The sequence below is a fragment of the Misgurnus anguillicaudatus genome, chromosome 15, assembly GCF_027580225.2.
Source record: "Misgurnus anguillicaudatus chromosome 15, ASM2758022v2, whole genome shotgun sequence".
Lineage (NCBI taxonomy): Eukaryota > Metazoa > Chordata > Actinopteri > Cypriniformes > Cobitidae > Misgurnus > Misgurnus anguillicaudatus.
In genome coordinates, this window is record NC_073351.2 from 31,965,480 (window position 1) to 31,988,440 (window position 22,961).

Below are 22,961 nucleotides of genomic sequence, written 5' to 3' on the forward strand. Positions count from 1 at the left end.
ATGAAGATCACCTCAGCAGACAGGTAAGACACTTTCTCTTTTCATGTTCATGGTTGTAAATAACATATAAGTGGTTGTAGCCAATCCACTAAGAAACTGTATATTAGTTGTTTGCGTACTATTGTTTCTGTCATGCAGTATTTTGTATGTGTTTGAGCTTCAGTGAGCTTTTTTGTTGTGTAGGATGGAAGACTGTGTACATTTGGTCTGCGAGTCCCTCGGCCTGCTGGAGGATAATGTGGTTGGCAGTGATATGATATGTTCACTTTACAATAGCATCTTCCTCATCTCCACCAGTCAGGAGGATACACAGAGAGCCATTTCACAGGTGAATGAGTTACATTACTCTCATAGCCTCATGCATTACAACAGAGGATGAGAAAGAAAGATGTGTGATGTTGTCTGATGTCACTGTATGATGTGTTCAGGTGAAAGGTGAGACTGGAGGGTCCTCATGTTCAGCCAGAAGTGTTCTGCATGTTCTCTTGGTGATGGAGAGGCAACGTGAAAATAGAGAAGCGGTATTTTTACATTGTACTTTCTCTCTATGTTGGGCCTTTTTTATGTTTAACTCCAGTTAATGTGTTTATTTAAATTATTTTAAACTTTCACTTCACTCAAAAAGCTTTAATCGATGCACTCAACGATTCTGTGTATCACTGTACAGCACCCTTAGCAATGTAAACATGTGATTATATTTTCTAGCAGAAGAAAGATTTTTAGTGATTTTACTTTATAAATGTGCATGCATTGATAAATATTTGCTTTAATCATTGTATTATGTTGTAACCATTTCATTAAAGCAATAAAGTACTAGTGCTGTATCGAGAATAAGTCACAGCTGAAGGAATTGCATTTACTACGCCTTACGTCTTGCCTAACAATGGCATTGGCCATGATTTATTCATGATACAGCACAGCCTCTTGTACCTCACTACTTATGTACAGGTATGTGGCCAACAGTGTTGGCTTTAACTAGTTCCTTGAAAAAGTAAAGTAAGGGATTACTCATTTTTCCAGTTATTTAACTCTTTCCCCGCCATTTCTTCTTGTCAGTTAAGAGAAAACATTTGCATAAAAACGTGTTCCTGACAGGGGAGTTCATTAATATTCGGTGACAATGGCAGCCGTTTGCGCAAAGTACAATATTACACTTTTTCAAAAAAGCACGTAAAATGAGCTAGAAAATGTGCCATCTACATCATAAGCACTATTCGGACGGGATTAGTTTTCCAAACGACGTTTGAGTTTCAACGTGTCCCCCAGGACGTCTGTGATTTTATGTACCGATTCGGACGGGATTAAAATGATGCAGGCTATTCCAGAGATGGGAGTGTTTGTTTCATGCATTTGGGCGTTGCAGTAGCACGTGCTCTGGATACGCGTGTTTGTAATGTTAAATATTTTGCTTTAAATGTAAAATTATGACAGAACATGTAATTTATTAATTTAATTTAAACAAATCAAAATAAAATATACAAATTCTACTAAAGTAACGTTACGTTAGCCTACGTGTTTTATATAACTGTCTGCTTATAACAAACACAAAGAAATGAAGAAATAATGATTAATAAAATGTAATATCTTTATTAATTAACATTACCATTCCGGAGTTGAACAACTTTGAACGGAGTTTCTTATAATGTTAATGATATTACAGTGTTTAGTCTTAACAGTGTATGATATTCAGCTCGTCTTGATTTAATTACTTTATTTTGCCGAATGCGAAAAAACATTCATATCTGAATGGGACTCAGGAAATACAATATATGCGCATTATTAAAACCTACGGCAGATCACGTTGGCCAAAACACGAAATGAACCGCGTTTTCAAAAGATATTGCGGGCAAACACAGGCATTTGCATCCGAACGGGATTAAATTTCTCAGAGGACCTCTGAGTTCGGCGAAAAACAGTAGGTAAATTGCTCTGGAATTTTTACGGAGGTCGACAGAGAAAAACACAGACATGGTCGATTCGGACGGGATTAAAAGCACAGAGGACCGCTCTGAGAAGCACGATTTTCTCAGAGGTCCCCCTGTAAAACTAATCCCGTCCGAATAGGGCTATAGATCGGCATAATGCCCAATGATTTGTCCCATGGTTTGAATTATAACCGCTGAGCTATGTTGTATGTTGTATGCTGTATAATATGCTTGCTTTTAAATCTTACCTTGCTGTTTTTCGAACTTAAATTGGTGGATTTCTGGACTGAGGGCCGTGCACAGGGGGATGGCCCGGTGGCTAGAGCAACTGCCCTTCTGCCCTTATCGGCTGAGGTGCCCCTCTCGCCAACCCCAGTCAAAGTGTTCTGTTACCGCTCGTCTAAAGATCCACTTTTTCTGGTAATCCACTTCGTGATTTCCCGCCCGCTCCGCAGCATCTCTCACATTCTGTGTCCACTCTTTGAAGGGCGAAGACGACAGTTTGGGTAGATTCATTACATTACCTCAGTTGTTGAGCTAATTTGTAATGTGGTAGTTTAAAGCCGAGAGAGGTCGTGTTCTATATTTATTTTTGCTTGCTTGTGATCACTAGGCTACTTAATTTTCTCGTTATCTCGAGAAAACAGCAGCTTTTCTCGTGATCTCGACGACATAACAAAAGTTGTATTCTCGTGATGTGATTAAAGCTTACGTGTACTCAATAGAACATAATTTTTAGACAGCAAAAGCATATTTCGCTAAATTAGCATGGATGAACAAATGAGATTTTACTTAGATCAGGGATTCGCTCAAGATGAAACAGATTTGCCACTAATTTGATTTTAGGAATTTAGGGACCGTCTTTAAAGTACTCCATATACGTTTCTACTCTAAACAGCATTAAAATGGAATAACTTAAAGTCAACAAACAGTCACAAAACCAACTGTAAATTGTTCGTGGTTGTCAACTATAATGCACACTTTTTTAGATGTTTTATATTTATTCAAATAAACTGTTAAATACTATTGAAGATAGAAACGTGTACAGTGCACTTTAGAGATGGTCCCTAAATTCACGAACATCAAACTTTATTTATTAAGTCTATCGACAATTAGCTACGCGTGGTAACGGCGAAGACTACATATGCATCAGCAGTCCACTTCAAAAGAAATGAAATATTATGGACAGGAAATTACATTATGCATTTGGATTATATCTGGATAGCGAAAAAACAACTTTTGTTATCTTGAGATCATGAGAAAACAAGCAGCAAAAATAAAAATATGGATGACCTCTCTCGGCTTTCCTATGTTTTGTATTTCTGTGGATGATTTGCTCTCTGTCTTAAAGTGCTAACTTAGCAAACATTTTTAGAATTACAGTGATTGTCTAATGAGTAATGTACCCGATGAGATCTAATATAAATAACACCAAATTATCTGTTGTTGGCACACTTTGTTGACAAAAAAATAAAAAACAATGTTTAAAAAAAAAAACGCAGAGTTGGAAGGGAGGCTGCAAAAGCTGTTCAAAATTGCAAACATGGATTCAAAGCTTCAGCACGTAAATCGTATAGAATATTAAGAAGTTTTGTCACACTCTAAATCTTGTTATAAAGTCTATTTTCCATTATAATCACTTATATTATTTGATACTAATCTATAACACATCATATTGTTAAAACCATATAAATTGTGCCCCCTTTTTGGTTTGGGCCACTGCCCCTCAAAATGTCTGTGCACGGCCCTGGGACTGAGTACAATGACATCATTGACACTTTTCATAATCGCCCTCATAGACTCATGTAAAGGATAATAGGACTAATCACCAAGCTATGTTGTGCGCTGTTATGTGTCTGCATGTTCTGCTCAAACGGTGAAGTAAATATGCTGTTTTATATATATTTTAAGATGGGACCCCCCAAAAATAAAATTCTGGCTACGCCCCTGGTTCCTGATGAGGTTTTATGTTAATCTGTAATACTGTGATTATCCACTAGATGGCGCACTTGCCCAATTTATAAAAAAAACTGAAAGAGATGTTATAAACGAGTCAAACTAACAGTGATTTCAGATCAATAAGGACTTACTGATCATAAAGTTACAGGAAAGCTGTGAATAATATCGGCTGTGCGATTCAGAATAATTATTGGCCACGTATCGGCATTTATCGGACCCCTATATACATATATGCACCCCTATTACTTAAAAAACACATATGAAAGCCTGATTCTGCAAAACCTTATTCTACATCCTTAATCCTACCCAATTCCCACCAGTACTTAAATTGTTCTGGTCACACTTTGTAAGGTACAATTTTCACTATTAACTACAGTATTAACTACTTTTTCAGTATCAATACTGCTTATTAATACTTAATCAAATGTACTTCGATTTATTCAAGCTGTTTCAAGACTATCTTTGTATCATTTATTAAGTAGGATTTTAGAAGTAATAAGTAATTAAATACCTCTTATGTCTTCTGTAGTTGTATTGGGATCTTCAAATGTTGAAAGCTGGCAGAATCGACACCTCACTTAAACACAACAAACAATCACCAACAATCAACTACAGACCCAAACAAAAGGTAGAAACATCTATGATTATGATTTCTGTGACAGTTATTATTAACATAATATTGTGTCAAATGCAAACGTAATATTTGGCTACACTGTCAGAAGAAATGGTAAAAAAATCCTTATAGCTGTCACTGGGCGGTACCCTTTCAAAAGGTACACATTTGTACCTAAAGTTTTTATAGACAGTTTCATCGGACGCACGTGATACGCGTCTGGATCCGAACCTTACTTCCGGTTTCGTTTTTTTAATGGTCCGACTAGTTGCTAAACTGATCTCTTGAATGAATGCCTCGTCGAAAATAAATAAACTATGTTTAAAGAACTTTGTTGTTATTTATTCTTAGCGGAGTTTACCGGAAGTTACGTGCGGACCGCGACAGACGCTTGTTTATCTTGTTACTGCTGAAACCGTCTATATTAGTGCCTCAAAGGTACATATTATTAGCACCAATTGCATATACAACTATACCCAAATGGTAGCCTACATTTAAGGATCTTTCAAAGTCCCAGTGACAGCTTGGGACAATTTTTTGACATTTATTTCTGACAAACAATGTGACATAATATATGAATGTGGTGCTTAATACAATGCTGAATAATAAATCTTATCTCTGATTATTAAATATCAAAGTCTGAAGTATAAAAATATTAAAAATTTACTGTTTCCCTTGTTTTATTTAGTTTTGAACTCTTGTACGTTTCTGAATGTCAAACTTTGTGTTACGCCACGTCATGTGTAAATTCTTTATGCATATTTGTGCATTCCCCTTATTAGACGTCTGCTAAATGAATGTATGTATGTAAATGTTGTATTTTACTTTATGTACATTATTTTCTTTCAGGAGGAGGACGCAGATGAGTTGAACCTCCTGTGTCTTCAGAACAAAGCCAAGAGACTTTACATCAGGTCACATGAACTCTTTTTACTTTGTATGCTTGCATAATATTTAATGAATTTACAACATTTCTCCTGCATTCAGGCTTGTTCTCGACGGAGTTTGGACTCTCCTACCATCTCTATCCCGAAGTAATATTGTCACTGTGGGCAGAGTGTGTCCCAACAATTTGGACATCCTGCAACTGCTGCACTGTAAATATGACATCATCAAAGAGCGACTGTACAGAGAGATGCTACAGGATGAGTACGGTGAGAGAGAAATTAAGTCGGGTCACCTTATGGGTACCCAAACTCTTCTTTTCAATGTACAGTTGTTTTTTGGACATGATTAAAGGGATGATTTGGTGGGATTCTATGCCAGCGTGGCAACAGACCGAGTGTGTGTGTGAATTGGGGGCATCTGTTAAACAAGCTTACAGACACAAGGATTGGCTCAAAATCTGTGGGCTGCCCGGGGCCCTCCGGTGCTACAGGTACAGTACTTATAGCTGTTTGCTTATTTATCCATCATACTACATACAGACTAATTTTACAATAATTGGCACTCATACTGTAGCTTTATTGTGATGGATTTGGTAGAAGCTGTGCTTCAGTGGCCCTGAGGGGTTTCACTGAGAGTCTTAAGCCCAGAGATCAAGCTTGGTCATCTAAACCGAAAGAACAGGCTTGGTCTGCTGTTATCTTCCTGTCTGAGCTGGAATCCATGTATGAAGAAGAGAAGGAGTTGCTCACAACTCTCATTCACAGGTTATTTCTTCATGTTTTGGTTGAGGTAAAGAGATTTACAGTGCTTAAAGGCACACTCCACTTTTTTGGATTAAACACATCAAAGTTAAACACTTGATATTTACCATTTTATAATCCATTTAGCCGATCTCTGGGTCTGGCGCTAGCACTTTTAGCATAGTTTAGCATAATACATTGAATTTGATCAGACCATTTAGCACTGCGTAATAAATTTTCCGTCGGTCTTACTGTGGGTTCACACCAGACATGTTTGAGGCATCAAAATCGCGTCTACTGTGCGTAGTTGGACGCTTGAACATTTTGAGTGTACTCGCTTCATTCTCGCCTGAAATTCTAGTCATCGAGACATTCACGCGGAAATTCGTGTCATGGGAGGGGCTTTTGCGACTCCGTTCGCTTCTTGTAATCATGTCACTACTAGAGCAAGGTCCTGATTTGTTAACGCGGCACGTTTTTCCGCCAAAGTTCAAATTTTTCAACTCGTGCGTTTCCCACAGCAACGCTTAATTCGGGCGAACTGGATGCGCGAATTAGGCGGGATCATGTCTACCATGCCACGCTAAACAGCTCATTCGCGCAGCAAGACCTCCAGACACGCGTCAACGCATCTTCCCAGATAGCAAAACATATCCGCATGGCTTCTTTATGTCGCCAGCCCCAAGCTGTCGGCTATAGGTGCGTCCCGCTGGCGGGGATGAAACTTTTGCCGCAGAAAACGTCACTCCCATTTGTTGCGAGATGCCGCCAGCATGCAGCCGGCGGACCGACTGCTTAATTTATGCTTAACTTTTAAAAAGCAGCTGCCGCCGGCGGTCCGCCGTCAGGCCTGTTTGCGATTACGCCCTTATGACGCTTACTGCCTCCAGAGCACCGCCGGCGGTCCGCCGACTCATTGCTATCTGGGTTTACATTGACTTAACATTGAATTCACCTGCGCTTGACGCCTTTACCGCGGCTGGTCTGAAAGCAGCATTAGTACACGATGTAACTACAGAAGAGTCAAGTTTTAAATAGGAAAAATACTTTGGTTATTTTTGAGCTCGATGCTAATGGTCTAATCAATGGATTATGCTAAGCTATGCTAAAAGTGGTACATTCAGCTAAAATGCTAAAAGTGGCCATTCAGCCGATCTCCGGTCTGAATGGGTTCGAAAAGGGTAAAAATCAAAGGTTTAACTCTAGGGGAGATGGAAAATGAGCCTATTTTCAAAAAAAGTGGAGTAACAAATTTATTAGACAACCTATCTGTCTTAAAGATCATCCAGCATCATGAAGTGTGTTAGAAACACCTCATCCTGATTTAGAAATGCCTCATTGAAAGAGACAGGGTGAGAAAAGTCTCTGACGGTCTGAACGAGGAGTGAGGCGTTTCTAAATCTACTTATAAACAAATGAGTCCCGTCCACTCCAGTAACTGACAAGAGTTGGGCGACGTGAAAATCGCTCATCATTTGCATAAAGCAGTAGCAAAGCGACACAATCTCATTCATTTTAATGTAAGTTTGGCGACTTTCGGCGACACAAGCGAAAGTGACCGTTGCCGACCATATGGGCGTGTCCAGCGACGCGAGAAAGTTAAAGGAACAGTATGTAGGATTGTGGCCAAAACTGGTTTTGCAATCACAAAACTTGTGGCTAAAACTGGTACTGCAATCACACAACTGGTGGCCAATACACAAAATGACAACATAAACATAAGTTGAGGGCTGCAACTCCACTTTTTAAATGATAATATCCTGGCTGGACCACTGTTGTCAGTGATATAAGTATTTGAAATGAAAATTATTTCTTAATGTCCTGTGACATATCAGGGCCGTTAATGATTAATTGATATAAATTTCTTACATACTGTTCATTTAAGAAAAGTTCAACTTTATGCAAATGATTAGTGATTTTCAGGAGCGACTACCAATGAAGCAGTGAAGTTCACTTCATCCTTCTCTCGTCAGTTACTGGAGTGGATGGTACTCATTTGTTTATGACAACCAGATTTAGAAACGCCTCACCCCTCGTTCAGACCGCCAGCAACTTTCTCGCTGAAATCGCTAATTTTATTCCCTTCTTCCCCAAATAGTGGACTCAAATGTCATTCACTGTTTAGGGAATTGTAAAGGAGTGAGCGGTTTTAGACTTGACAATACTACGTTATAATCTGTTATTTCACACAGATTGTACTTGCAGATGTTCAATGTGATTCACTGTTTCTGCAGACTGGGGCAGGAAGCTTTACGTGTCATATATCTTACCTTGTGCGTCGCTGTTCGGAGAGCCGAAAGAGAAAATCAATCCCACGCGGCGCTGCTGGTCGCCAGACAAAACTGGCACAGATGGTGAGTGTATTCAATTCGGGCGGTATGCACATCTATATTTACATTTCATCTCCCCCGTTTATGACCCACTCACATGCTTTCACTTGAAAATTGAAAGTTAAAAACAAAAGTATCTCTTGTACACTCCAGGCCCTTTATGAGAGGCTCTGTCAGTCAGGATTTGGCTCGGATTTGGCTACAGGAAAATCCAGATCCCAATGTAAAAAAAGAGCAGGGCTGGAAAACAGCAAGCTGTACACAACAGGTACATGTATATTTACATGTCCAAAGGGGCTTACAGTCCAATCAGGCTGTACATTTTTAGTACTGTACACTTATTTTCAACCCAGCATTGGGTCAAAAAGAGACAAACCTAGACGTTGGGTTAAATTAACCAAGAAATGTGTTGAATCTAAGCATAGGTTAGTTTACAACCCAAATGGTTGGGTTTGTTCCTTTTTGACCCAAAGCTGGGTAGAAAATAACCAAACATTTTTTGGAGTGTGGATCTTGAACCCATGACCTTTGCATTAACACTAACACTTAACGTAATGCTCCATCAGTTGAGTTACAGGAACATAACATGTTATTGCATAAACATCTCATTAACCTCTATGTAGTTTTATAATCAATCTTATATGTTCTTACCCATCAGGCTGTGCTGCAGTTACTGGTTCTGTGTCAGGAGCAGGAAAGGAAACGATTGGTGGAGATTTTGCACAGGGTTTCCTTAACCGAACTCGAAGGACCGAAAAGCAACAGTTAAACAATTATTACATTCAACAGAAATTAATTTACCGCATGTCATTCCAAACAAATGCAACTTTCTTAAGTGGAATTCAAAACAGATGTCATATAAAAATGATCATAAACACCATTCACTGAAAAAAGTGATTCATTGAATTTAATAAATTTTTTTAAGGTAAGCGGTTGCAATCAATTTATTTAAGCTACATTTGAACAAAAAAGATTAGTAAAGTAAAATAAAATATAAAACTTTTGTTTAAATGTAGCTTAAATAAATTGATTGCAACCACTTACCTTAAAAAAATTGATTCAATTCAATGAATCATTTTTTTCAGTGTTTATTTGGTCAGGAGTTCTTAAAAGAACCATTTCGTTCAGTTCTGCAAAGCACCATTTTTGTACCGTAATTTGTAACTATCCCCAAATTAAGAGAAAACATTTCCCTGCCACTGACGCTTTACTACGGAGCCCCTAAGGGGACATCGAGAAAAAATTATATAAAGTTTAGTTTGGCGTGCGCACGTGAAACTATCGCGTTTAGTTTCGTGTCGTGAAACTATCGCGTGCGCACGTGAAACTATCGCTTATGAGCACATGAAAGTTTCACGTGAGCACATGAAACTAAACTTTAGATTTTTTTACTACTGATGTCACCTTAGGGGCTTACTTATCCTGTGCGCACGTGAAACTTTTGCATGTACACGTGAAACTATAGTGTGCGCACGTGAAACTTTATTTAATTTTTGCTCCATGTCCCCTTAGGGGGCTTAGGGGGAGTTTGGATAGTTTTTTTGTTTAAAAAAACAATTATTCAATGAATTGTATAACGATGAGTAAAGGAAATGTAAAAAAGGCAAATAAACCACACGGAGCTCCTAAGGGGACATGGAGCAAAAATTTAATAAAGTTTAGTTTCACGTGCGCATACGAAAGTTTCACGTGAGCACGCAAAACTAAACTTTATTAAATGTATTAAATTTTTGCTCCATGTCCCCTTAGGGGCCGTAGTTTGGGTAGTTTTAAAAAAAAAACTATTATTTAATGAATTGTATAAAGATGAGTAAAGGAAATGTAAAAAAATGCAAATAAACCACAGAAACCTACGGAGCTCCTAAGGGGACGTGGAGCAAAAATTAAATAAAGTTTAGTTTCACGTGTGCATACTAAAGTTTCACGTGAGCACGCAAAACTAAACTTAAAAAAAAATCTGCACATGAAGGTTTTGCGTGTGCACATGAAACTAAACTTTAGATTTTTTTATTCCAATGTCACCTTAGGGGCTCAGTAGGGGCTCGGTACTTTCCTGACGAGTTTTTACGGTAATCTGTAATTCTGCTATTACACACTAGATGGCGATTTATAAAAAAACTGATGCAAAAACTAATTTAATTAATTTTAAACTCTGTGTATGTTTTGATAATCGTTCTGAATCTGATCTCTAACAAAATCCTTTACAAAAATGCAATTATTTCAGTCCAGTGGTTCCAAACAACTGTAAACTTCCGTCACTACAACGGAAGCCCCCCCCCCATGCAATTGGGCAATGGACAAACGCGTATGGCGTCAGGTGCTCTTCCACTCTCAGCGCTCCTTTAAAAAAACGTATAAACAAGGCGCATAACGCTCACTGCCCATAGAAAATCATTCAAGGCGCCTGCAACTGCCATAAACGTTTGGTGTTATCTGCCTTTTATACAGCACAAGGTATAGAATAATAAATACAGTTAATATTTTTGTGGTAACTTTTTGAAGTGTGACCATAACAGACCTTGTTTACTTACAGTACATTGTATTGAAAAAATCACTGTAAACATTCTTAAAATCTTATTTAGTTTTTCGCTAAAGACAAATAACTAGAGATGCACCGATACAAAATTTCGCTGCCAATAACCAATTATTAGGAGTGATGTCTGCCGTTACCAATTGCTGATATCAGTAGTTTGGTGGTTTTACCTTTTATACTTTCTTTTAAATTAACTATAATTGAAGAGCTCAGATGCAAAACCCTCTAAGTGTGTCTTCTTGTAAATGAGCATTTTTTTTACCTTAAAATAACGTTTCCAAAAAAGTTTCAGTCGTTCATCCACTCGAAACAGGGTGAACGGTACTTTCACATTCGCTTTGCAGCCCTCTATCGGCCAAAACCGCACTAAAGAAGTTTCCAACCGTCGGGTCGCGGTCCTGTAGTTCGAGTGAAAACTACAAAAACTTGCTTTACGTCAGACCTACAATTCAGCTTTGCTGCAGTATTTACGACAGTGGTAATGGACAATTACGCTTCTAACCTGTAGGGGGAGCAAAGAGCAAAAACTCTTTAGTGTTGCTTTAATAAATGAATAATAAGGTTAATAAAAACTTTATGATCTCTATATTAACTTGTTTTAAAGTAACAGGTCTTCTTAGTTATAAACAAACCTGTTACTCAAATTAACGTTCTTAACTTAAGAAAACATGTCGCACTTAGAGGGTTTTGCATTTGAGCTCTCCAATTGCTTTTACCGACCGATACATATTATTGTCCGATATTTCTGTCTATCTTTACATCATATGGGTTTAGAACAGCATAGTAAGGGTGAGTAAATGATGAATTTTGTATGAAGTAATCCTTTAACTAGCACTGGAGATTTTCAAACATGACAAGCATTGAGAATAGAATGACATCAGCAGCATTTCTGCCATCTCTGGTTTTAATTAAAGTTGTTTTTGTTTTGAAGACATGGTCCAGGGAAATGCAGATTGTGTTTCCAGACTGCAGCAGATTAAAGTCTCACTGCAGGAAGCACAGGATTCAAATACCGAACCGCCGGCACCAGGGTTTTCTGGGACAGACGTCTCATGGGCTGAATGTGCAATGCATTTATTAACCCAGCTTATACTCGCACATGAAGATGAGACCTGGAGCGTTTTATACTCGCTACAAGATCTGGTGAGTCTGAGAAACATAGTTAATTCTTATATACACTGTTAGAAAAAATGGTCAAAATATGCCAGCTGTCCCAACTAGGGCAGTAAAATGTACCTTTAGGTATAGATATGTATACATCTGGTACCAGAGAGATCTTAAATATGTATCTTTGAGGTACTTATATGACAGTACTTTTTGAAAGTGTACAGCCCCAGTGACAGCTGCGGTAAATATTTTCTCTGACAGTGTACTATACAATTATTTTATACAGTAAGATGTCTGTTTGTGTGTGAATAAATGGCTCCTCTCCTTATAGGAACCTGCAGGCCTTTTAGCTGTTCTGCACAAATATGAGACAGAACTACACAGACCCAGTTTCTACAACCTGTGTGATGTTTTACAGTCACGTGCACCCGCCAAGTCCACCGGCAGGCCAAACGCAGTGAGATGAACTGAACAGTCAAAAAGATTTAATTTGTAATATGAATGTATTTGAGAATGAGAGCGATAACAAACTGTGTGTTATAGGAGAGACAGGAGGCTGAATATGTGCAAGAAGGATCACTAGAACAAGAACTCTGCACTGGTAAATGACAAGCATTCATAATCATACAACACCATCTAATGCCCTAAAAGTGAAGTGTGTCATTGCTGCAGCATAAGCATCAAAAAATGGAATTGTGAAAATAATGACATTTATGTATTTGAAAGACCTTTTTATACAAAAACAACATACTGTACACCAGTGTTGAGTAACTAGTTACTAAATACTAAGTATATTTACTTTTCCCTTGAAAAAGTAAATTAAGGGACTGATCTCACGGAAAGTCGTGTTATAGACCGTTTCAACAGTAACAACATAAACAAGTGGCTGTCGCGGTCCGCACGTAACTTCCGGTCAACTCCGCTAAGAATAAATAACAACAAAGTTCTTTAAACTTAGTTTATTTATATAACAAGCAAAAAAACAACACATAGATTACCTAGGAAACCAAAACATTTGTTATTTTCGACGAGGCATTTGTTCAAGAGATCAGTTTAGCAACTAGTCAGACCATTAAAAAAACGAAACCGGAAGTAAGGTTCGGAACCAGACGTGGATCACGTGCGTCCGAGGCTTGTTATATACAGTAAATAAACTAATTTAAACAGATTTTGTTGTTATTTATTCTTAGCGGAGTTTACAGGAAGTTGCACATAAGCCGCTTGTTTATGTTGTTACTGCTGAAACCGTCTATAAATAGTTTTTCGTGTCCGTGGCATGACTTTCTTTTTCGTGTATTTTTATGTCGTTTTCTCTTTTTTTTTCTTACCATTGTTGCCTGGGATTAGAATCACTTTCTGTTAAATTTTTTAGACATCCTAACCCAAACCCCAACTCCAGGCGAGAATAGTTTTTAAAACAGAAGAAAAACATGTAGAAACCAATACATGAAAGTACATCCTAACTCCAACCCCACATCTAACCCCAACCCCAAGCGACAATGATTTAAAAATAGGAAAAAAACTATGAGAAAACAAAACATAAAAATGACACGAAAAAGAAAGTCGCGCCACGGACAAGAAAAACTATTTATAGAAATTCGTGACACAAAAAAGACATTTGTGCTCGAGGCACGAAAATAGGCTAAATTTAACATCAAAATTTAAAGTTAAAGTTAAAATACGTTTTTTTTATGTATCTTTTTTTACTTTAAATAATTTGGTAAGTCAATGCAAATAATGATAACACCCTACACTGCAAAAAATGATTTTCAAGAAAAAAAATTCTTAGTATTTTTGTCTTGTTTTCAGTAAAAATATCAAAAAATTCTTAAATTAAGATGCTTTTTCTTTATGAGCAAAACGACCCAAAAGAAATCACAAAATTTGATAATTTCGGTCTAAAAACTAGACTTATTTTCTTGGGTCGTTTTGCTTGGGTCTTAATCTAAGAATGTATTGATATTTTTACTGAAAACAAGACAAAAATATTGTACTAAGAAAATTTTTCTTGAATTTTTTTTTTTGCAGTGTAAAGTGGGACCAGAAAAATGTATGTACTTTTATATGATTAATTTGAGCCATTTCAAGCCTCTTTGTATCATTTACTAGGATTTAGAAAGTAATTAATAATAAGTAATTAAATACTTTTTGAAGAGAGAAATTTGTACAGTAATCTAATTACATGATTGAAGATGTAATTAGTACACTGCAAAAAATGATTTTCAAGAAAAAAATTTGTACTATTTTTGTCTTGTTTTCAGTAAAAATATCTAAAAATTCTTAAATTAAGATGCTTTTTCTTGATGACCAAAATGACCCAAGAAAATAAGTCTAGTTTTAAGACCAAAAATATAAAATGTAAGTGATTTTGTTCATAAAACAAGCAAAAAAATCTGACAATGGGGTAGGCAAAAACATTTTTCTTAAACACTAAATTTTAAGAAAAATTCAAGACAAATTTGCTTACCCCATTGGCAGATTTTTTTGCTTGTTTTATGCGCAAAATCACTTAATTTTTATATTTTTGGTCTAAAAACTAGACTTATTTTCTTCGTTTTGCTCATCAAGAAAAAGCATCTTAATTTAAGAATTTAATAAATAATTAATAATTAAGAAAATAATTTTTTGCAGTATTTCGACCCATACAATGTATTGTTGGATATTACTACAAATATTACCAAGTAATTTATCACTAGTTTTGTGGTCCAGGGTCACATTTATTTATAGGAATGGAAATATGATTCAGTACATACAATATTTTTAAGTAACATTTTAATAAATATAGATGTATTAAATGAAATACACTGTACTCTACTGTTCATTTTTAAAAATGAATTTCTTTTTAAATATCCATGTTTGCAGGATGTGGCATGGCTTTAGACCCTGAAGACGCTCCCTATTTGGAAATCATTTGTGTTAGAGACCCAAGAGATGAGGCGAGAACAATGGAGAGGATTGATGGAGAGAGAGAGAAAACAGAGAGAGACATCGAGAGCAAAGAAAACAAGGAAGAGATTTCAGTAGAGAAACAAAACTCTCTGATCACTCTTGCCTGGAGCAAACCAATGCACGGAGATGATCAGATTCAGGTACACACTTTTTTATATAAAGTGACCAAATTTAAGGTCACTCCACATTTTTCTTGAATTTAGTTTTTAAAAATGTTCAAGATTTTTTTGCTTACCACATTGGCAGATTTTTTTGTTTGTTTTATGCACAAAACCACTTAAATTTGATATTTTTAGTCTAGACTTATTTTCTTGGGTCATTTTGCTTATCAAGAAAAAGCATTTTCATTTGGGAATTTTTGGATATTTTTACTGAAAGCAGGACAAAAATACTGAGAAAATGTTTTCTTGAAAATAATTTTTTGCAGTGTACATAACAAAAAACAGCTTTTTTGCAGGAAGTGACCCCCGTTGTACGGGAAGAAGCAGAAGCAACTACAAAACTTCGGGAGGAAAGACCAGATAGCACACTTCAAGACCATACAAAAATACCTAACACAACTCCATCACATGAAGTGAACATGAACACACCTCAGGAAAGCATAAACATTGCTGAAGAAACACCGACTCAAATCCCACACGACCATCCAGCCTTCAATGTTGTAAGAAACTACAGTAATTCTGGTCTACTGTAAACATTACCCACGCACTTCATCTCTTCCCTGATCATATCACATTGTTGTCGTTTGACCAGGATGGACACCAAGAGGAAGGTTTGTACAGACTAGAATCTCCCAGTGACGACCGACAACCCATCACAACACTACCCATACAAACCACTGACACAACAGACACCAGCACCCCACCTGTAAGCACACAGTACCCGGATCACAAACAAACACACGTGTGTGATGCCGCTGAGATGAAGTCATCCCAAGAGGAGCAGAAGTGGGAGGAGGAGACGATTGAGAGAGGAGGTGAGGAGCAGCAACTACAGCGGGAGGCCACAATGCAGTGCCTAGTGAACATCCAGAGGAGAGCAGAGAGACGCTGGCAGCAAGACAGAGACAGACAACTACTGAGAGTTAGTACACAATACTGAATGTTAATTACATTTACTGTATCTTTCAATAATTACAATGCATATAACTATGAGGATTTTAAGTTGAAGAGGTCAAGTGCCGTTACACTGTCAGAAAAAATAGTCCATACAGTAGCTATATCCTGATATGTATAATGATATGTATACATTTATACCAATAAGTACCTTTGTACCTAAAAAGTTCATATTAGTAGCTTAAAGGTGTACTTTTTAAAGGTTGCTGCCCCAGTGGCAGCTAGGGACCTTTTTTTTTGGACAGTGCAGTTAAAGTCGCAATGAAATTGAAATGAAAACTATTTGTTTTGGTATTTTTTATCCCTTTAAGGGTTTTTTTGCACCAAACAGTCATAAATTCGTTTTTTATTACCATTTTCACCATTTGAATGATGTCTATCATTAAAAACTTTATGTAAATAACCTCTGTTGGTTGACTAACTTGCACATGTCATTACAAGATCCAGTCACAAAACAATAGTCTTTTATGTGTGTTTTTTTTTTCAGGTTCAAGAGCGATTGGCAATCGTGCAGAGTCGGAAGGCCGATGAGGATCTGTTGGGTCTGACTCAGGAAGACTCGCTCAGGCATCTTACTGATACACTACGACAGGTACAGACACATTCGGCGTACCAATTCATCTTTTGCTATGCACTAAAATGCATATAAAGTATTAAAACAGTGACCACTGTTGCCATTCATAAAGAATGAAGAAAAGCTGAAATACAATGTGTTGTATTTTGATTGTTAACAAACACAATATCTTATGTATTGTTTACATACTATAGATGTATTGTGGGTCGTAGCAGCCGTTTTACAGTGTGCATAAATTGGCACGTAAAATTCCCTTGGAAAAAATTCCCTTTTACAAAAAATATATTCTTTTAAAAATAAATATATTTTAAAGCATTTATATTCACGTCACATTGGAAGACACATTTTGTATGTTACAAACCTATAAACATAGATTTGAAAACATTTAAATTAAATATATTTTCAACTATACTTATAATTGTATTTTTTTATTCATATTTATACATTTTATACAAACTTTTATATTTTGGCCAGGAAAAATATATTTTTTGCCATATGGGTTGTAAAATTAGAAATGTATTTGTTGCCCCTAAAATACATTTTGAAATATATGTTAATGTATGAAGGTTAAAACTTAATATCTAGTTTATATGACTTTTTACAAAATGTATTTAGCATATATTTAAAAAATGTTTTTGGCCAGAGAAATTTATTTTTTTGCTCTACAATGTAAAAAGTGAAACATTGGATTAACCTAATAAAATTGAAGTAACCATTCACAATAAAGATTTTACATTGACCTAATGTTCAGAAACCATTTAGTTCAAACTATTTTTTTGCATTTCATTCAAACTCTTTTCTGAATTTGGTGTAAATCAATATTTTAGATTGGCTTGAATTTAAAAAAATGGTTTTAAACAGACTTGATCTAAATTGAGTTTTCTTCAATCTAAAATATGTATTCATTGCAAATAATATGAAAGGCTTCATAATAGCCATAATCTAACATTTTAAAATTCTCTCAATATATATACACACATTAAAATGAGTCATAGAAACGTTCTTTTAAATATTTATTAAATCTTTTTTTAAAAATCACTGTTTTTACAGACTTTTTTGGCAAAACAAACAGACAGTTCAAGTAATCAGTTCATTTCAAGTTGAATTTCATATGTAGCAGTACAAAAATATATCAACATAAGAACAAGAATAAGAACAAATACCTAATGTAAATCAAATACAAAACATAGATTTTCCACATAAATTAAAAAAAAAACAACGATACTATTACGATAGTGAAGACTGGGGTGAAGGCATTTCTGCCATCCGGTGTATGTTCTTCATAGCACTGAAATCAGTCAGTCAGAGTTCAGAGCACCAGGAACAAGCAGCCCTAAAATTCAAATCCAAACATTAATCAATTTTACAGTTTCAAAGTGTAAATTAATTTCCCTCACATTCATTTCCGCCTTCGCAACTTTAAAACATATAAAATCCACGTTCATATTGGCATTGAGCGCCCGGAGCAGAGCCAGTATGACAAAGTTTCTCCGAGCGGGAAACTCAGCGTATCACATATTGAGGTAATTCGTTTAACGTTAATTGTCAGCAGAGAAATGCAAAATACTCAAGCCTTAGTCATGAATACAAATGTAAACGCTATACCGCTAATGTAAAAAGTTACGTAGTAATTTCTAATCTGCGTGTCTGTTTATTAAAATGATATGACGTTAATTTAAAGGAACAGTATGTAAGAAATTTATATCAATTAATCATAAAATGGCCCTGATATGTCACTAGATATTAAGAAATCATTTTCATTTCAAATACTTATATCACTGACAACAGTGGTCTGGTCAGGATATTGTCATTTAAAAAGTGGAGTTGCAGCCCTCAACTGATATTTATGTTGTCATTTTGTCTATTGGCCACCAGTTGTGTGATTGCAGTACCAGTTTTAGCCACAAGTTTTGTGATTGCAATACCAGTTTTGGCCACAATCCTACATACTGTTCCTTTAAGTATTTAAATGCTGAATGAGTTTCCCCATTACATTAGGTCAGCCTGTAAACCTGGCTATATAGGTAAAACGGTGCCAGTCACCTTATAAAAACTGAACAAGTCACCTTATAAAAATTATAGTGTTAGTGCTGAACGCAGACGTGTAATTATTGTTAATTCCTCCTTACCTGACAAACGTGTCCTGTTCGCGCTGTTAAGCAGATAACCGTCCATCACAACTTCTGCGTTCGGTCTCTCCCAGAACTCTCTCGCTTTTTCACCTGTGCGCGTGCGCAAACCGTCCTTAATCTAATAAAGTCGTTTGATCGAATGTAAAATATTAATTTCATTGTTATGTTATAATATTATATTGTATCAATCGAAGAAAATAGTTTGATCGAATGTATCATTTGAATTTCATTGTTTTTATAATATTATATTGTATCAATCTTAGAAAATAGTTTGATTGAATGTATAACTTGAATTTCATTGTTATGTTATAATTTTATATTGTTTCAGTCTAAGAAAATAGTTTGATTGAATGTATAATTTAAATTTCATTGTTGTGTTAATTTCATATTGTATCAATCTAAGAAAATATTTTGATTGAATGTATAATTTGAATTTCATTGTTATGTTATAATTTTATATTGTATCAATCTAAGAAAATAGATTGAAAGACACATACAAATTACAAAATGTAATTTTACTTAACAATCTAATAATTTTAGGCTATTGGAATGAAAAAAATTATATCAAATGAAAAACAGCAATGTTTTACTATGGCAATATAAGACAATCAGGAACCTTATCTATGTCACAGATCATAGCATGTTGAAGTACGTTTGCTTAGAATAATTTTGAATACAGTTTAAAATGGATAGTACTATATGCGAATTGGGACACATATATACAGTATGTAAATATGCATACTGTATGCTCTAACTTTATTATGTGGACTTGTAAATGTTGACTTTTCTAGGAGGACGAGCAACAACAGAAAACTTTAGTCAAAGAGAAACTCGAGCAGATGAGGAGAGAGCGTTCATGTATTCTCCAGACCAGACGAGAAAGGTAATGTACCGTACGTTAAGCTAGCTTATTCCCAAGTTTTTCCTGTATACTTTGGGTCAGGGGTCTTCAACCTTTTTGTGAGCAAGGGCTACCATAAAAATAATCTTTTTAAAATAGTCTATTTCAGTGGCGGCCGGTGACTCTTTTCAAGGGCGCTCGATACAAAGTTCGTCACATCATGTATGTAGCGCGTCATGTGTGTGGTTCGTAATTTAAAAAATGTGTTCTGCGCGTCGAGTTATCCTGTGTGCATCATGTGTTTCGGCAAAATAAGTGCCTGCTGCAGATGTGTCTAAAGGGTTTATGATAAAATGTCAGATACTCACATAATCTCATGCGTAATCAAAGTTTACTGTTACGCTGTCTTGCTTGTATTTTGTGAACGTGCGCGTCTATTTTATCATAAACAGTTTTGACGCATATGCAGCAGGCACCCACCTCGACAAAACACGTGATGCACATGGTTCACACGACGCAACACTTATTTTGCATTAGCGCCCCTCAGATGAGCTGTCACGAGCCGCCACTGGTCTATTTAAAACTTTAATTTATTCATCATTATCATTTATTAATCATTTATTTAATGATCACTGTTTAAAATGTTAACCTACATATTTTATGTAATAAATAAATATTTAAATTTAGGCTATTAATAGACCCCTTCAAGATTTGTAAACATTGAATGACTATCGGGTGCGCGCGCAGCATGGGGTCAAACTGTTCATACCATTTAGGGTTTCTAGTTTAATATAACAGGGCTCAAAAATGATGACTTACCTAAAATAAAGTGAGCATTACAAACACAAGCCTCTTTGATCGTTGCATTGTCCCAGTCTGCACGTTTAATTGCAGGTTTTTTTTGTGCAAAATTTTTGTTTTTGAGATTCTGCAGGGATCACGAAAAACTTAACGGCAGACCTTGTGCGATTTTCAAAGCCCACGACGTAAGTAGGCATTTTTGACGATACCGAATAATACGCAACTCAATCTGCTGTAATGACTTTTCTGACCCCGTCATGCGCAGTGGGAACCGCCTGTTACGTGAAGTGTGAAGAGGTCTATAGAATGTGCTTTGGTGGGCCACTCACAGACTCTGTGCGGGCAACCTGGTGCCAACGGGCACCATGTTGGAGACCACTGCTAAGTCATATAGCTGGTGTCATTTGAAGTTCAGTCAAAATCTTTTTTATCATTTGCTTGCACTCCAGGTGGAACTATTTATGTCAATCCCATGACACATTTTTGCAAGCTCACTAAAAAAATTCCTAGGATTTATAATCAAAATGTGTTTTATTTAATCCTGAAATCTTTAAAAACTGTTTGAACCAGTTTAAACAAATATGTATGTTATGCATTTTTATGCTTGGCGATCCCAGAATAGACTTCGACAATTTAAGTGCAAAATTTCCAAGACTGATTATATTCTAAGTTAAATATCCAAGTCCAGACATGTTTGATCAATTTAATCCTCAAATTCTGTAAAATAAATAAATAAATAATTTAAAATAATAAAACCAAATGTGTGTGCTATTAATTTTTATAGCTATAAGCTTAAAAGCTTTTCAATAATTAAGGCTTAACATTAAAATTAAAGTTGCTTTAAAACTAAATGTGTTCAGTCTTTGACCCAGAGGCGTCTCCATGACTAACAAAAAATCATCAGCACAAAAGTAATCCATGTAACTTGCTGAATAATATTGATTGCTTTTATCACTTTTATTACTACTTTATTACCTTGATAACGACTGATCAGTTGTTTTATGGGACAGAATTCCTAAAGCAAGCCCTATTCTGTAGTTATTTTATTGTCATCACACCCTTATGTCATTGTAGACCAACTAGTTGGAGGCGATGTTGTGTTAATCTTTATGTTTTGGGTTTACAGAAACACCGCTGGCTTTAAAGAGCTCATTGCACCAACCGCTCAACGCATGGCAGAGACTGAAGAAATGCATTAATACTCAAATCTAATGACAAATCACACAGATATACACATCACAGAGCACACACCCCAAACATTCATCAACTTTATTAATGCTTGAGCAGGGAAGTAACTGTTTGAACTTTTTTCAGTTTCCTGGTTGTCGATGATTAATGCTGCCCCCTATTGGCCTGCAGTAGTGCTTACAATGCATGCACACCATCGGCTGTTGTGTTTCTTTGGCAAAACTAGAGAGGAGATGCGTGATTTTATAACTTTATTGCACAACATGAGCACAGTAAAACACATTACAGTTGCTTGTTTTCTCTGCAGATATTCACTGTTGCCCGTGTGCATTATATTCTGTTTTCCTTTAAAAACAAACCGGTACTTTAGACGTCCTCTGATGTAACAGCGCAATGCCTGGCGAGCATTTAACAAAACACAACTTTTATTGAACTTCAGGAAATTTGACACTGCCTCAGTCTCTAAACAGATGTGTGCGTGCTTTGATTATAACTTAAACAACAAACTCTGCCTCCGCAACAACATCAACATATATATTCGGAGAGCATTATATACGGCAAAAGTCTACAATGGAAATGAAAAGAGTGATTAATAAATTATTTTGCTTTCTCTTTGTTATGCTGAATGTCTGTTCTTTTAAAACAGCATATTTGTGGGTTCGTATACATGTGTGTGTTGTCAGTGCATGTGTGTAACTACATGGTGTGAAGAATGATTGAGGGTCCGACGAAAGGGAATTTTAACACTACTACTGGTGGGCGCACTGCACCCCCGGTCCATGTGGACCACCCTCCTCATCGGAGCTGTCGTTGTAAGCTTCACGTCGGAGACCACCAGAAGACCCCTGACTGAGGTCAAAGTCCTGCAAATCCACCTCCTCTGCATCAGATGAGATGACAGGAACTTCTGTACGTGACGGCAACAGATCCTCCAACTCCTACATTAAGACACATTATGACACTATTAAGGGCACTTCAGCTAAAGTCGACATCTGTTCAGATACACCTGCTTAAGCAGACAACAGCTCTGCTTCAAAACCTGGTAAGCTGCTTATGTAGACAGAATGCATTTCAACAATCTAAGGGAAAGATTTCCAAGATATTCCAAGATATCCAAAATAATTAAACCAAATACATGTCATTTACTTTTATCATTAGCTTAAAGGTGGGGTGCATGATTTTTGAAAAACACTTTGGAAAAGAGAGTCAGGCCGAGTACCAAAACACACTCGTAGCCAATCAGCAGTAAGGGGCGTGTCTACTAAC

General features: G+C 36.3%; 2 protein-coding genes across 2 annotated transcripts in view; one reads left to right on the top strand and one right to left on the bottom strand.

Moving 5' to 3' along the window:
• LOC129419806 (uncharacterized) lies at positions 1-22,305 on the top strand. The gene is made up of 20 exons (XM_055174987.2): positions 1-23; positions 184-328; positions 429-521; positions 4,414-4,512; positions 5,347-5,411; positions 5,485-5,651; positions 5,737-5,875; positions 5,982-6,149; positions 8,360-8,479; positions 8,609-8,723; positions 9,114-9,219; positions 11,920-12,131; positions 12,427-12,552; positions 12,639-12,696; positions 14,958-15,184; positions 15,502-15,705; positions 15,798-16,127; positions 16,647-16,751; positions 19,657-19,748; positions 21,634-22,305. Exons 1-20 carry the CDS (start codon positions 1-3, stop codon positions 21,704-21,706), a joined length of 2,667 nt encoding a protein of 888 aa, XP_055030962.2. The 3' UTR covers positions 21,707-22,305.
• dnaja2b (DnaJ heat shock protein family (Hsp40) member A2b) overlaps positions 21,934-22,961 on the bottom strand; it is a 6,206-nt gene continuing 5,178 nt past the window's right edge. Inside the window, exon 9 of the mRNA XM_055174531.2 lies at positions 21,934-22,633. Coding sequence (XP_055030506.1) covers positions 22,445-22,633 — 189 coding nt within the window. The 3' untranslated portion in view covers positions 21,934-22,444. The remainder of the gene's footprint in view (positions 22,634-22,961) is intronic.

Coding starts and splice junctions, on each gene's coding strand:
- LOC129419806 (XM_055174987.2), top strand. CDS start 1: ATGAAGATCACCTCAGCAGACAG. Junction 5,652..5,736: donor GATGCTACAGGATGAGTACG/GTGAGAGAGAAA, acceptor ACATGATTAAAG/GGATGATTTGGTGGGATTCT. Junction 9,220..11,919: donor CGAAGGACCGAAAAGCAACA/GTTAAACAATTA, acceptor TTTGTTTTGAAG/ACATGGTCCAGGGAAATGCA.